Source organism: Rhamphochromis longiceps, linkage group LG13 (assembly GCF_057381845.1).
Source record: "Rhamphochromis longiceps isolate RC_006_pf linkage group LG13, R_longiceps_female_GT1.1, whole genome shotgun sequence".
Lineage (NCBI taxonomy): Eukaryota > Metazoa > Chordata > Actinopteri > Cichliformes > Cichlidae > Rhamphochromis > Rhamphochromis longiceps.
The window spans coordinates 30,863,164-30,879,426 of NC_140569.1; the positions used below are offsets into that span (position 1 = coordinate 30,863,164).

Here is a 16,263-nt window from a genome sequence, read left to right on the forward strand (position 1 = left end):
TGACCTGCTTTACTTCCTGAGCCATTCTGTAAAAACACAAACCTGCTAAAGAGTAATGGTAAGGTGGTGTCAAATTTAAGGAAAACCAAATTTAAATGGTGGCTCAAGCTTGACCTTAAAGTTCCATTAACTATACAGACAATGATCAACATCTCTGCTTTTAGTGGTAAATACACTACCAGTCAAAAGTTTGGACATACCTTCTCATTTATTTGTTTTTTTTTTTCTATTTTTATAATGTTCTACAATGTAGATACACACTGAAGAGATCAAATGTATGAAGCAAGATATATGGAATTATGTACCAAATTGAAAAATAACTTCAAATGTGTCATATTTTTTAGAATCCTGAAAGTAGGTACCCTTTGCTTTGTTGACCGCGCTGCAAACCCTTGGCCTTCTCTCATTGAGCTTAATGATGTAGTCTCCTAGAATGGTTTTCACTTCACAGGTGTGCCTTGTCAGGGTTCATTTGTGGAATTTCTTGTCTTCATGGGACCATCAGTTGTGTTGTGCAGAAGTTAGCTTGGTACACAGCTGACAGCCCTATTTGACAACTGTTAGAATTCATATTGTAGCAAGAACCAATCAGCTAAGTAAAGAGAAACGACAGTCCATCATTACTTTAAGAAGTGAAGGTGAGTCAGTCTGGAAAATTGCTAAAACTTCGAATGTATCCCCAATTGCACTCGCAAAAACCATCAAGTGCTGCGACGAAACTGGCTCACATGAGGACCGTCCCAGGAAAGGAAGACCAAGAGTCACCTCTGCTGCTGAGGATAAATTCATCCGAGTCACCAGCCTCAGAAATCACAAGATAACAGCACGTCAGATTAGAGCCCAGTTAAATGCCACACAGACTTCCAGTAGCACATCTCTAAATCAGCTGTTCAGAGGAGACTTTATGGTCAAATAGCTGCTGCGCCATGGCCTGGCCTCCACAGTCACCTGACCTAAACCCAATCAAGATGGTTTGGGATGAGATGGACCGCAGGGTGAAGGCAAAAGGGTCAACAAGGGCTCAGCATGGGAACTCCTTCAAGACTGTTGGAAAACCATTTGAGGCAACTACCTCATGAAGTTCATTGATAGGATGCCAAGAGTGTGCAAAGCAGTAATCAAATCAAAGATATAAAAAAATATAAGACATGTTTGGAGTAATTTTACACTTTTTTGTATACTAGAGCAGATACTAAGCCATAGCTATCTGTTGGTCATGTGTCGATCAAAGTAGCCATGCGGCCAGGTAATTAAAGACCCCCCCCAAAAAATAAAAAAATTAGTCACTATGAGAGGTAAAGTATTCACAAAAAAACCCCCATTTTAATAGAACAATTTAGATCCACTTTCAAGTGGCCATTGGAGTAACTGTAGTTTTTAGGACTTGGCTGCATTTCTCAGTCCCACAGCATTGCCTCTATTTTATTTTTAGTTGTCTTCCTTTTCCATGTCTTTCCTTTGAATGCGTCTTCTGTTATCTGCATTGATTGTCCATCTTTCATGGTACTTCCTGTTTTGTTTTGAAGGTCAGGCTTTCTGTTTTTACTCCCCTATGTTGCTCTTGTTAGTTTCTGACTAAGTGTGTCTGTTCTTTGTTACTCTTCTTTCTTTGGTGTTTTTTTTCGTCTGCTTCTGTACAATACAATAAAATACCAGAGAGTATATATAACACCAGGATGTAGTGACTTCCACAGTTGAAAATTTGAGTCATTTTAACTTTGCATTTTAAGCTTCTTGATCTGAAAAATGATGCCAATGTGAGGTGCCTCCAGTCACTGGTGTGTGACCTTTGTGGTTCCAAATAGACTTTCATTGGATAGGACTCTGAGGGAAAATAGAGCTGTTAAAATGGCTAGCAAGTTAGCCTTTAGCTTCACAGTCAGATCCACCTCTTGCTTATCACCTCTGTTTCCAAAATACCAAAATACTGACATCTAAAATACTTAGCTTGGAGTAGAGCAGGGCGATATGACCAAAAATATTTATCACGATATACATTTGAAAATCTGTGATAACGATATAACTGACGATATAATTGACACTAGACAAAATACTTTACAACTCCACAACTTTATTAGTGCAAAAAAAAAAAAAAAAAACATCAATGTATTTTCACTTAAACAAAGCAGCTGTTTTTTTATGTGCATTAAAGTTATATAAAAATGTAACAGTGCAAATGCAAATTCCTCGCTGACAGTTTAACCAAAAGGCATTTCCAGTGGAAATTGGCCGACATATCCTCAGCATAACCATGTATAATATCCACAACACTTAAAAAGAGGTTATACACACACAATACGGTAATATTATGTTGAAGCACAGTACGTATCACTCCGCGAGGCTCCTGCCTACGATAGCCGTAATGCTCCGACAATCCATCAAGCGGTGCGGCTTCGTAGCTTAGCAAAGTTGTACTAAAATATTTGACAGATTTTCGAGCGCCGTGTACATAAAATCGTTTTGAGGTCAGTAAACACAACCAGAATTCATACATAAGGCACACGGGATTATAAGGGGCACTCTCGATTTTCAGAAAAATCAAAGGATTGATTTTAAGTGTGCCGTATTTTCCAAAAAACACGGTAATAACGCCGGCTTGCTAGCATGCTCTACCAAAAATAGTGCTTTGTTGTGTATCTGACGGTTGAAAGCTAAACCAGTTCCACACTGAAGTTGCAGCATTTTTACAAACCAATTCTGGTTCATCCGTTTCATTCAACGATCTGCTTTCGCCCTCCTCATTCTTCGTCGCTGCCGGCACGCTTTTTCTGCCATGTGTGTATGAAAACAAATGCGCGTTTTACCCAAATTCTATCTCGATATTTCATTTTCTTATCGTTGCCCAACATTAAACCAGTATTACCATGAACGGTATGATATGGCCCAGCCCTAGCTTGGAGTTTACAAACCAGCGGGTGATGGTAGGGGCAGGGATAGCTCAGTAGGTAGAGCGGTTGCCCCATGATCGCAAGGTCAGGGGTTCGAATCCCCTGAACGGCTACCCTGAGGTACCCTTGAGCAAGGTACCATCCCCACACGCTGCTCCCCGGGCGCTGCACTGGTGGCTGCCCACTGCTTCACTGAGTGAATGGGTTAAATGCAGAGAAGAATTTCCCCACGGGGATCAATAAAAGTGTACATTATCATTAAAAGGACTGGTTCTTATGTAGCACTTTTTTTCTCTGCTTTTGAGCTACTACAGCCCACCAACCTTCATCTGTTGTTCTACAAGCTATTGACTTCACAGGACTACATAGAGTCCTATGAAAACTTTATTTTTCACATAATTGTATCTTAGCAATAATAAACTAATAGCATACCAAGAAAACAGTAACTGATTCACTAAAACTGAAGCACAAATTTCTTGAATGGGCTTTAAGACACAGCAAGCCATATTTTTGACAGATAATTACATTATAAAAGCTCCACAGCAGGAAGATCCACTTCAGTGGCTGTAATTAGCAGATCTGAAGCAAAGAAGAAAATGAGGAGGTAAAGCTGACTGTGTGAAAATACCTGTCAATCAAATAGGCAGGTATCCAGAATGATGGATTAAAAAAAGAAATTGTATCCCTATAGAGTTGTTATGAAGTGGTGAATATCCATAGTCTAAAACAGATTTTTCTACCAGGCTATAAAATATACTTTTTAATATTGTATTATTTGACACTCTAAATCTGTAATTGGTCTTAGTGATGAGGGGGTTCGGGCATATGCAGAAAAGCAATGAGGACAGTGCATCAACTTGGAATATTCCACACTTGATGGCATCTTGTGCGATTGCCTTGGAGTAGGCCTCCGGTGTGGTCTTCCACAGTCTCACTGAGTTGCTAATAAATGTTAGCACACTATCAACCTTGTACAGTGTCAAGCACTCCCATATCCATGATTGGTCTGCCTGGTCTTAGAGTTCTGGTGTACTGCTCTGTCAACCTGCTTTGGTCCTCTGGTGTTATTTCCAAAGATTTTTTTAAACTGTGCTTACGTATTGACTCCTGTGCCTACTCACCATGGTGTCTAAAATGCCTGAGTGTCCCTTAAAGGGATTTTTTTATGATGGGTCTGGATGGATCAGTCTGGATGAGTACCTCATTGGGTGCTGTTAGGTTCTTCAGCCAGTAGGTGCAGATGATGTCAGGTCTTTGTACTGTTCAGCTCTTCATTTTGGAAACTTCTTGGATGTCTTCCTTTGTGATGTTGACTGGCTATGCTCTGGGAGACTGCTGCGGTCTGCTCTTAGGTCCACTAGGCACTTGGAAGTGGTGTCAACTCTTTCTCTTAGACTCTTAGATTTTTGTCCAGCATTATTAAGTTTCAGTGTTGGGTCCCTTGTAGATAAGAATACGTCCTAGATGGATCTTTGGAGAACAGACCATGTATTCTCCTGGCCTCTGTGTTTCTGGTATATCGCTTCAGTTTAGTGGCAAGAGTTATGAGCCTTTGTTTGGCAGTTTGTAAAACGTCAGTAATCAACATCTCGTTGTGTCTCTTTTTCATCCAGGACCTGTCTCTCATGATACTTTTGTGTATGAATAAGTATGAAAAAACTATTATGAATAAGTGTGGAATATGTGTGGCCAAATGGCTGTAAAGTGAGAGAAGGTGACCTACCAGCAGGCAGAACAGCAGTTATAGGGGATAGCTACAAGTGTCTGGGTATTCCACAGGCCAACTAGAACCATGATAAAGATGCACAAAGGTCAGCCACAGCCAAATACATTCCAGAAAATAAGACAGGTGCTGAGAAGTCAGCTGAATTGTTGGAATTAAATCCAAGCCATCAATACATATGCCCTTCTGATCATCAGATGCCCAGCTGGAATAATAAATTGGCCACAGAAGTAGACACATGCCACTGATGTCAAGACACAATGCACGGTGTCCATCTGAAGTCCAGCACTTTTTCTATGGTTCTTTGAGCGACATAGAGTGATGGAGGGCAAGGAGAAGTGCAGGTCAGAGTCACAATCCAGGCTGAAACACAGAGCATCTGCCAAATAGGGATGGGTATCGTTTAGGTTTTATCCTATACTGGTGCCAAACTGGTACTTTTGAAACTGAGAATCTGAGCATAGCAGTACAAGAACAAACCCTAAGCACCAGATCCATAGAGACAGTGCAGAGGAACATCTGGGCCACATATGGACTAGAAGTCCCCAAGTCCTAATGGGAGACACCACCACAAGTGGTTAAGAACAACAGGAATAGGTTCTAGACCAGGGGTGTTGAACTCCAGTCCTTGAGGGCCGGTATCCTGAAACATCCTTTACATGTGTCCCTGCTGCAACACACCTGAATAGAATTTGTAGGTCATTAGCAAGTCTTGACTACATGCAGAGGTGGCAACTGCTAACCCTACTCAAGTAAATTTAAATAAAAGGTAAATAAAAGTACTTCTAAAACTGCTTTTATTGCACCATGTTCATTCACTCTTGAGCTGCTGCAACATGAATCACCAGCATGCAGTTCACTTCTGTGGACCTACTAAATTTTATTCAGGTGTGTTGCAGAAGGGAGACATGTAAAGTTTCAGGACATCGACCCTCGAGGACTGGAGTTTGACACCTGCATTCTAGGCCAACCAATCACATGTAGTGGCGGTTGACAAAGTAGTGATAGATATGACAATCCCAGTGGAAAGCAACTACTGGAAGAAGGAGCACACAAAATAGAGAAGCATCATGGGGTGAAGAAACAACAGATGTGGAAGGATAAGTCAAAAGTGGTCTCAGTGGTAATAGGAGCATTAGGAGCTGTTACCCCAAAAGTGGAAGAATGGCTTTACCAAATTCCAGGCACATTTCGGAGGGCTCTGTCCACAAGAGCGTAGTCCTAGAAACAGGACCCTCAAATTCAAGGCTGTCTGGTAGAAGACCTGAGCTTGAGAAACACACCAACCCCCAGGGCAAAGGTGTCAAACTCTGGCCCACGGGCCAGATTTGGCCCGCAGCCTAATTACATTTGGCCCGCGAAGCTGGCCTACTGGTATTATACAGCTAATATATATATTGTTTAGTATTAAGCTTTGCTTGTTCCATATTCAGTTTTCCAGCAAAACTTATTTGAGTCCATAAGAAAAGATTCATTCCTATATCTGGAGGAAGATTTTTTTTTTGATAAATATTAATGTTAGCCCGCGACTTTGTTCCAGTTTTGAATTTTGGCCCACTGTGTATTTGAGTTTGACACCCCTGCCCCAAGGGATGAGAGCAAGATTATATATAAAATAAAAATTATGTTTCTGTCAATTAGACGCAATTACATAATGGGCAATAATGTCGGTAATTTTCAGTAATTTCAACAGTTAAACCTTCCGTAGAGACCGGCAGTTAATCAGTAAAATCATCAACACACTAACGTTTAAACGTCACACCAACGACTGTCAAGAAACTTCAGAATTACGATACTTTTTGTAAGTCTTTGAAAGCAACTCGATGACGTCGACTGTTTGGGATTTAATGGCGGGATGCAGGGGTTGCGATTGATTCTCCTGTCAACGCACCTCTTGCTAATTCTACGTTTAACAGCTTTAGCTTGAATTTCTCAGGTTTGGTTCAAGTCAGCGACTAATCAGAAAGTGCCAGTCTGTACGGTCCAACTCAAGCTAGGAAGTAGCCACCCTGCTTTGCGAGCGGAAACTTAGGCGTAAAAGGTCATAGAAAGTTTTATGGAGAAATCACTGGTAAACGATAACCCGTTGCTTGTACCTCTCAACAAGCAGCAGACAGTCTACGATGGATTTATCACTGTTCAGGTAAAATTATGCGTTTGTGTGTTGTTTTTTGTTGGACGTATGTCAGTGTCATATTGAAAAAACGATTAATTTAAAGATTTTTTGCTTTGGATGCAAATACTTGTCTGGAAACCATATATTTAGACATCTAACTGATTTATAGAAACTTCTGGTAAATTCGTCCTGTTTTTTAAGCAGCTTACATTAGTATCGGTAGCAGAACCGTAATTGTATTAGCGCATGAAACGACTTCATAAGCTGGTATATAATCTTGAAAGCAGTTACTTACTACGAGTGTCATGCCGTATTAAAGCGATGAAAAAAAGTTGAAAACGTGGTCTAAAGTAAATTTCTATTATTTATGTGTCTCTTGAAACACCCAAAGAAACGTAATATTATCCAATTCCTTAACGTAGGTTGGTCGGTCACGTGTTCTTCATTAGCGCGTTAGTTGTAGAAGGCATTAACCTCTGTGGTACACTGATCGCAGAGCTAGTAATCTGCTTTAATAATGCTTTGTCTTGTCCCCCCCCCCCAGGAAAGAGACTTCAGGATGAGAATAGTACTCCCACCAGATCGACAGCTCAAGGAGGCCAAGTACAAGCATCCTCTTGCATTCTCTGTACAAATGTTTTAAATGTGATACGGGATAAGGTCTAATAAGGGAGTTGTAGTAAAGTGCTGCTATAATGTAGTAGTTAACAGATTTGCTTAGTAAACTAAAAGCTGATTCCAGCCAAAGACTCAAAGAACCTTTGGGGTTGCATCAGGAAGGGCATGCTGGGTAAAACTGTGCCAAACAGAAATACCTTAAAAATATATAATTTTCATGAAAATGACTTATAAAAGCTTCCAAAGAATAAAAAGAAAATAAGATTTATATGAAATGGCTTAACTTTCCCACATGTAGTTATGACCAACATCATCAAGCAAAGGCTCTTTTCAGGCAGAATCAACTTCATTATAAGGAAGTAACAGTATTTTAGTGTATCTTAATTTGTGAGAGCTAACTTAACAGTATTGTTTAGTAACAACATTAAACTGCATTGTTTGGTTCCTAAGACATATCCTCAGCTTTCTGCTGCTTCCCCTTAAACCAAAACTGAATTTCTGTTGCTGCTATTTTTCCTGATTCGCGTCTGTCCCTGCTCAATTTTACGCCCCACAGGTTATTAATTATAAGACTGTGGTCTGTTTTGTGTATTCCATTCAGTTTTATTGATATAGCGCCAATTTACAACAACAGCCACCTCTGGGCACTTTATATTATAGACCTTACAATAATAAAAAGAAAACACCAAAAATCAGATGTTGACAGCGGGGAGAAAGAACTCCCTTTTAAAAGGAAGAAGCCTCCAACAGTACCAGGCTCAGGGAGGGGGAGCTGATATAGAGAGTATCTTGAACCAAAACATTCTACAGGGTGGGCCATTTATATGGATACACAGTAATAACATGGAATGGTTGGTGATATTAAAGTCCTGTTTGTGGCACATTAGTATATGTGAGGGGGCAAACTCCTCAAGGTGGGTGGTGACCAATGGTGTGCTTGGTTTCAACGTAACTTTATTCTTTCATGAGTTATTTACAAGTTTCTCTTTGTTCACAGCCATTGACATGTCGAAGAGGTTAACACGTGAGGAGCGGATCGAAATTGTGTTGATATCTGGTGAACGCAGTAACCGGGTCATTGCAGCAGATTTCAATCCAACACTGAACCAGTTTCACGAAACTTAACAAGCAGTTTGTTAACTGTAGTATGGGAGATGGGTGGTCTCGTAGGGTGTCTTGCACATTCCCTGAGTTTTTCCAGCAAGATGGTACACCACCACATTATGGGTGCCAGGTCCGAGCATTCCTAGATGAACAGTTTCCTGGAAAGCAGATTGGTCGTCGTGGGCCAGTTGAATGGCCCCCAAGGTCTCCCGATCTGACCCCCTTAGACTTTTATTTTTGGGGTCATCTGAAGCCAATTGTCTATGGTGTGAAGATACGAGATGTGCAGCACCTGAAACTACGGATGCTGGATGCCTGTGCTGGCATTTCTCCTGCGGTGTTGCTATCAGTGTGTGAAGAGTGGGAGAAGAGGGTCGCATTGACAATCCAACACAATGGGCAGCACATTGAACACATTTTATAAGTGGTCAGAAACGTGTAAATAACTCATGAAAGAATAAAGTTACGTTGAAACTAGAGCTGGGCGATAGAACGATAACGATATGTATCGCGATATAACTTTTACTCGATAGAGAAATTAAGCTATCGCGATAGACCTCGCCGCTCTTGTCCTCTTTAAAAAAAAAAAAAAAAAAAAAGGTCAGCCAATCCAAATTAGGTAGCGCAGAGCCGAACCAATCACAGCCGCAGCGTCACGTCGCGTGACTTGTTACGTACAGCACAAGTGCCAAGCCGCACGTGTGTTTGTTTGGGAAGCAGCCAGCGCGTAATGGAGCCAGCGCGTAATGGAGGAAATGAGTGTGCCGACTAGAAAAATCAACCGAGCGTGACCGAAGAGAAAACAGATGATGGTTCCAATGCCGGAGAGATTGTCGAACAGAAGAGCCATAGAAGTTCCGTAGTGTGAAGGTATTTCGGCTATTTCAAGTCTGACAAAAAACAGAGTAGCGTGCACTGTAAATTGTGCCGAAAGCAAGTCTTAAATACAATAAACTGGTGCATGCGTCACACTGTGCGCCACGTTATTGTTTCGGTGAAATGAATTTCTACAATACTGTTACTGTTAATTCTACTCTCTGCAGTGTTTAAATGCTTACATATACACACAGTTACTGTCCCTCCACACATACGACTCGGTTCTGCTTCTATGCCCCAGCTTTGTTTACTTTTTCCCACCGAGGCTTCTAGACTTCTGATTGGCCAACATTTCTGCACGGTTAGGAATCTAGCGCCACCTGCTGCTTTGGCATGTTCATAGCAGCGTTTTCCTTCATTTCTGCCTTTATGTGTGGACGGGATTATTTTTTAAAACAAAAACGGAAAATCTCCGTTTTCAAAAATACCCGTGTACGTGTGGACGTAGCCTCAGTCTCTGACTGGAAGCGCTAATTCGTCATTCGGCTTTTGTCAGACTAAAGTAACTGTTAAAACTGTTTGAAAAGCTCAGCTATACAACAAGGAGAGATTGAGAATTTCCTTTTAGTTCTCAGTTTATTTGATATTGACAAAAGTTAGTCAGTTTTGTCTGTTCTTCTGTAAAACAAACTAAGATTTATTTTTAGAATTAATATTTTGTTTCTAAGTGGAATTGACAATTTAGTCTGTTTCGTTTGTTCTATTTTGAAACTTAAACGCTTTAGCGGCTGCCTTTTGTGTAGTTTGCAATATTTGCCTTTATTTATCTGAAAAAGTCTCATGTTCCTTAAGTACATCTACCCTGTTGAACTTATTATGAGAAATAAATATTTAAATCAAAACAAGCTGCTGATTATTTCACATTTTACTTGTGAGCAACGGCACATTTAAATCTTACAAATATAGTTATTTGGCTTATATCGTGATAGATATCGTTATCGCCTGAAATGAAAAAAACATATCGTGATATGAAAAAATCTCATATCGCCCAGCTCTAGTTGAAACCAAGCACACCATTGTTTTTCTTGTGACATTACCAATAAGTTTGATGTGTCACATGGCCCTCTTCCTATTGAAAAAACAAAAGTTGTATCCAAGATGGCCGACTTCTAAATGGTCACCATGGTCACCACCCATCTTGAGGAGTTTGCCCCTCACATATACTAATGTGCCACAAACAGGACTTTAATATCACCAACCATTCACATTTTATTACGGTGTATCCATATAAATGGCCCACCCTGTACTTTTAACCACAAGTAAGTCTGCAGTGTGAGAGTGAAGTTATCTGTTGACATAATATGATATTATATGGTCTTTAAGATATAACGGAGCGTGATTTTTCTGGACTTTATATGCAAGGAGGAGGATTTTAAATTCAGTGCTGGATTTAACAGGGAACCGATGAAGGTTTAGGGGAAATTGGATCTCTGCCTCATGCACATTTGCTGTATGTATTCGTATGATTGCATCTCACCCTATCCTGAGCATCTTAAGGATTCACTAGATTTCTAAATGTTGTCTATGGTCTTCCTCTTCCTCATACATTTCAACTCCACATGGCATCCTTTGTCCAATCTACATACAGTTACTAGCTTTGTTAAATAAAATGTAACAACAAATACATGCAGAGTTATAAATTTACTGAATTGGTATTTAAGTAAAATAATTCATGACAACAAGATGGAAATTCTTGTTCTGGACACCCTCTCTACTTTTAAGATTAGGCTTAAAACTTTCCTTTTTGATAAAGCATATAGTTAGGGATGGATCGGGTGACTGAATCCTTCCTTAGTTACTCTGCAATAGGTGTAGGCTGCTCTGATCAGTGTTTCTTCTTCACTTACCTGTTTTTCACTTTCTATGTGTTTATACACCCCTATGCAATCACTCGTTAGTTATTATATTTTCTGGTTTATAAAAAACATAAGGCACCACTAAAAAAGCATTTTGACCTTTAATCAAGGTTAAATTATGGCCTGCACTAACAGGAAAATGTATGGATTACTGTTAGGGTAAGGTAACTTGGCCAATCAGCGATACGTGTGTACGCACCATTGAAAGCAGATTTTGAGCCAGAAAAGATGTTCTTGAAACTTGTGCCTGGCCACAGAAGATGTCCTCAGTAACCCATTCACAACTTTGTCCTTACAGGCTGCACTGCTGCTGGCAGCTGAAGCACCTGTTGCGTGGATATGAGCGCATAGTGAAGCAGGTAAATGTGCCGCATGTTGGTATTTAGTGATATGTTGTCTCAGTCTATGAGAGCACGCTGTTTTGTGCTGCGTGCTTTGTATTTGGCTCCTTTGTGTCGCTCCTGCTCCCTCTGTCACCCATCAGGCTCGCCTCACTCACAGGCAGAGAAAAAATATTTTTCACTGTTTAATTAACATCGCCTGGAAAATGTCCCTATTTGTTATGTGGCCCCTCAGGGTTATTTGGATGAGATTGATATTTCACCCCGGGCTGCAAAGTTCATTATTTTCACAGCCTTTAAGCTATCATTAATTATTAAAGCTGGTGGCAGCCCCCATTAATCACAAACACTGTTTGATTTGAATGGCTGGCTAGAGGAAAAAAATAGACACTGTCACTTCATTATCCCTCCATTCAAGGATGTCTTTTCTCTCGTGTTTGACTCCTCACAGAGGCTGCAGCAGTCGGCTGATCTTGTCGGTTTCATTCTGGAGCTGAAGACTGTCTTGGTAAGGAGGAGAATGACATGGCGGCTCGCACGGTCACTTTGACATTGTAGCTTCATGAATAGCAACTAAATGGGAACCTCCAGGCATTATCAATAGCCTTGCTTGAGAGGCATATGCACGTGCATGTGTATTTTGTGCCATAAAAATAAAGAAAACTGTCATCACGGCCCTGATTCAGCTTGCTCTGTAGAAAGATTGCTCCTGAGAGTAAGTTGTGATATGATGTGCATAGTAATCTGGGCTTAAAATAAGAAGAGCTCTGTGTGTGTTGTTGCAGGAAGTGGTGCTGAAGAGCCGCCCCGAGTGCCGCTCCATCCCGCCTCCGCAGTATTACTCTCAGCTCATCTCTGAGATGGAGACCCTCGGGTGGGACAAGTAAGTGGGCCAGTAAGAGTACCAACACATGCTCCGGAACCAGGGCTTTATTGGCGCGTCAGTCATTAAGCTGTGAAATGTGTGTCAGCATGTTTGCCAGCTCTGAACGGCACTTTTACTGGTGGTTTTGTCTGAGTCGCAGCTTAGGTTTGTGTCTGCTGAGTATAGGACACCACAACAACATACAACAGCATTCATCTCAAGGCACTTTATAATGTAAGGTAAAGACCCTTCATTATTGGACAGAAAACCCCAAGAGTCAGACAATCCCCCGTGAGCAGCACTTGGAGACGGAAGTATTTCCTTTCAATAGGCAGAAATCTCTGACAGAGGCAGGCTCTGAAATTATCTGCTTAGGCAACAACACTGATCGTGTTATTACAAAGCAGTCCTCTGGAAATATCCTACAGGCCTGCTTATGGTGCATGCTGCTGTTTGTAGGGGGAAAATACTTTACTTGCCAAGAATGTTGTGACAAACGGATAACCGAGTCACCTTTTTTTAGTGGAATGAAAGATTATCTATACTTACCTGGCCCTACGTGGAAAAAAATAAAACCTAATAACTGATTGCTGTTCTTGGCAACAAAAGTGGCACAATCAGACATTTTTGCTCTTTTCTGACTTAGTCTGAGATGGACCTTCTGTTTGTTTTGTCCTCCTGGATCAGTGCTTTTGAATTTCAGAGCTCAAACTGATGGCTGGACATTCTCCTTCAAGATTTTCTGGTACTGACTAGAATTCATGGTTCCCTCAGTTATGGCAACTCATCCAAGTCCTGAAGCAGCAAAATAGCGCCAGACCATCATACCACCACCACCATGTTTGACTGTTGATATGATGTTCTGTTTTTTACACTAGATATAACATACCCTTCCAGAAAGTTCAGATTTTGTCTGGTCAGTCCACAGGACATTTCCCCCAAAGTCTTGGGGATCATCAAAATATTGTTTGGCAAATGAGAAACTTTGTGTTCTTTTTAGTCAGCAGTGGTTTTTGCCTTGCTACTCTCCCAAGGATGCCATTTCTGACCTTTCTCTTTCTTATTGTTAAATTATGAACACTGAACTTAACATAGGCAGTGAGGCCTGAAGTTCTTTAGATGTTGTTCTGGGTTCTTTTGTGTTCTTTTGTCTCCTGGATGAGTCGTCAATGCTCTCTTGGAGTAATTTTGGTAGACTGGCCATTGCTGTGAAGGTTCACCGGTGTTCCATGGTTTGGTGGAGGCCCAAATCCTTTAACCTCCTAAGACCCAAACTCTGCCACAGCATGTATTTTTAATTTCTCTTTGATATTTGGGCTGAATTAGCAGTTTTTTTCTTTTTTACCTAATTTTAGTTTCTAAGAAAAAAGAGAGCCATATATGAGGATATTCATTTAAAATTTTGATAGAACAGTAGCAGTATAATGTCCTCGTAAGTGGATATCAGGCCCTTGTAGAGCAAAATTGAGTATTTTGGTCTAAATAACCCAAAATGTGATGTCCACATATGTGGACGCCAGGTCCTAGGAGGTTAAATTGGCTTTGTAACCCTTTCCAGACCAACGGAGGTCAGTGACTTTGTTTCCCCGTTTCTTTAGATCCTGGCATGTTTCTTTGTGAGATGTTTTAGCCTGCTTCACTTTATCAGACAGTTTCTATTTAAGCGATTTCTTGATTCAACAGGTCTGGCAGTAATCAGGCCTGGGTGTAGCAAGTGGAAGTGAACTCAGCTTTCCAAAAAGTGTGGTTAATCACTGTTAATTCATCATTTAACAATGGTGGGGAAATTACTTTTTCCACACAGGGCCAGTTAGGTTTGGATAGCTGTTTTTCTTTTCCTGTAATAATCACGTAAAACTGCATTTTGTATTTTTCTTACTTTATCTTTGACTAATATAATTTGTTTGATCTGAAAGATTTAAGTGAAAGAAATGTGCAAAACAACTAAGGAACTAGGAAGATGCAAAATACTTTTTCATTGCACTGCAACTGTTTTCTTACCAAAACATCAGGCCTTTACATGCCACTGTTACCGCTCACCTGTGTATATTCTAATAGTTAGTATGCGTTTCTTCATACTCGCTGAAACAATTATCATTCTTTCTCATGTCTTAAAATTTAGAAGAAACTGACATTTAGTTAGTTGTTACGTCATCATCAGACTAAGTCTAACCAGAACCAGCCAGTTACTATAGTTACACGTTCTTACAAGTTTAAAAAGGCGTACTTTATTAAAGCAATCAAAATGAGTGTAATCCAAATAAGCACTTGCTGTGAAATGCATCCAGCCTTATGGTCAGGCTCAGCTTCTCTCTCTGATCGCCCGCTCTCTGTCTCGCACAGCACAAAGAGGTTTGTGGTTTATGAATTTTATGGTTTATTTATTGGCTATTTTTACTGCACACTGTCCTCCCATGACTTATAGGTTTATTAATTACTTAACAGTTGTTTTCACAAGCAGTCTTAGTCGTAGAAGCACTGCAGTCACACCGCCTCATTTAATGGAACCATTCCTGGACCCACATCTAAAAGTGGTTCAGGACACTGTATGCTTAAGTGTGCCCTGTGAGTTTATGCAGTGGTCCCGCTAGTCTGAGGAGAACTGGATTTTGTAGGTCAGGCTTGCTCAGGCACAGTCATGTTCATACGCTGGGAGTAAACCCTCTGTCACTTTTAACATTTGCAATCAGGATGACCTCCATGAGATTGATCAGATAATGTTAAGTCTGTAGGTGCATGTGGTGATCCTAAAGCTGTGGGTGTGATCATCAAGTTAAAATAGTGCAGATTCAATCCCCATGCAATGTTGAAATTAGCTTTGAGAATATCAAGCCATAATCAAACAAGTTATTTTCTCTTAATGAACAATGTAGTAACATGGTTCCATTCCCCACTTACATGGTCCCAGGATACTGTGGTAGTAATTTGCCTGTGGAATTGCTTGCTGATGGAGCTCCACGTATCAACTCGGTGGCTCTCCTGTTCCTCTGTCAAAGCTTTGATATATGTATTTTTAGTTTTCTGCGTTTTCCCCAGGGGCAGGATTAACTTATTGTGGTGCATATATGAGCAGAAACCCCCACTGCTTTAAAAGGCTGTATAGAGCACCCCCCCCTTTCTTCAGCAGCGTAAACTGATTGGAGAGCCTACAACAACACAGTTCTACATTAACAAATGGCTCTTAATGACTTCCTTATTTTTAGTTATTGAGTTATAGTTAAATCCAGGTCACATTTAATAACACTCAGCCCACGTGCGCTGACGGGTCTGGCTAATACCGTTTTCTCCGCTCATCAGGAGAGAACGAGGAGGAGGAGGTGGCGGCGGCGGTTAGGAGAAAGATATCTATTCTCCCCCAGCTCGGATTAAGCCTTGACTACTACACTCATTTTCTACTTTCCTATTAATGACCGGAGCTACAATTATGATATTAGCGAAATGCAAATGGCTCTAATTGAAGACTCTCAGGTTTTAATAGGAGTGTGGGGGGGTGAAGGTATGCTTTATGCTGAAATGGGACCAACATCATTTTCAGTGTCGTGTTACGGTTAGGAGGCATTATACACAGTGGGCCTCAATCTCCAAAGCACTCGAGATTCGCTTAGCGTCTTAATTGGTACGGGCCGTGCTAATAGCCACCAGGGGTTTTCAGCTGTAATTCTGTCTGCTGATTGGGCCAGGTAAGTGAGCAGCTCTGTCTCTCTCCATGTGTCTCCATTTGTGCATTTTGAGAGTGTGGTCATCTTAATTGGCTGGAGATGGCAAACCATGTGTTAATTAATGGAAAATGAGGTCAAGTAGGTCAGCTGCCATCACTCGGAGGCCTCCAAACGTGGCCCTAGAAGCTGCAGGGCTCATTATGGGCACAGCTGGCAC

At 40.9% G+C, this 16,263-nt stretch overlaps 1 protein-coding gene across 2 annotated transcripts in view; it reads left to right on the plus strand.

Annotated features, from left to right (window-relative positions):
- The first annotated feature begins 6,421 nt into the window (after window positions 1–6,421).
- Window positions 6,422–16,263, plus strand: part of fancl (FA complementation group L) — a 35,687-nt gene continuing 25,845 nt past the window's right edge. For both annotated transcript variants that reach the window (XR_014914412.1, XM_085428989.1), the window contains exons 1-5: window positions 6,422–6,754; window positions 7,272–7,330; window positions 11,480–11,540; window positions 11,974–12,030; window positions 12,308–12,405. Coding sequence is in view for 1 of the 2 variants with exons in the window: in XM_085428989.1 (XP_085285115.1) it covers window positions 6,668–6,754; window positions 7,272–7,330; window positions 11,480–11,540; window positions 11,974–12,030; window positions 12,308–12,405 (362 nt within the window). In the remaining variant the exon portion in view is untranslated. The remainder of the gene's footprint in view (window positions 6,755–7,271; window positions 7,331–11,479; window positions 11,541–11,973; window positions 12,031–12,307; window positions 12,406–16,263) is intronic.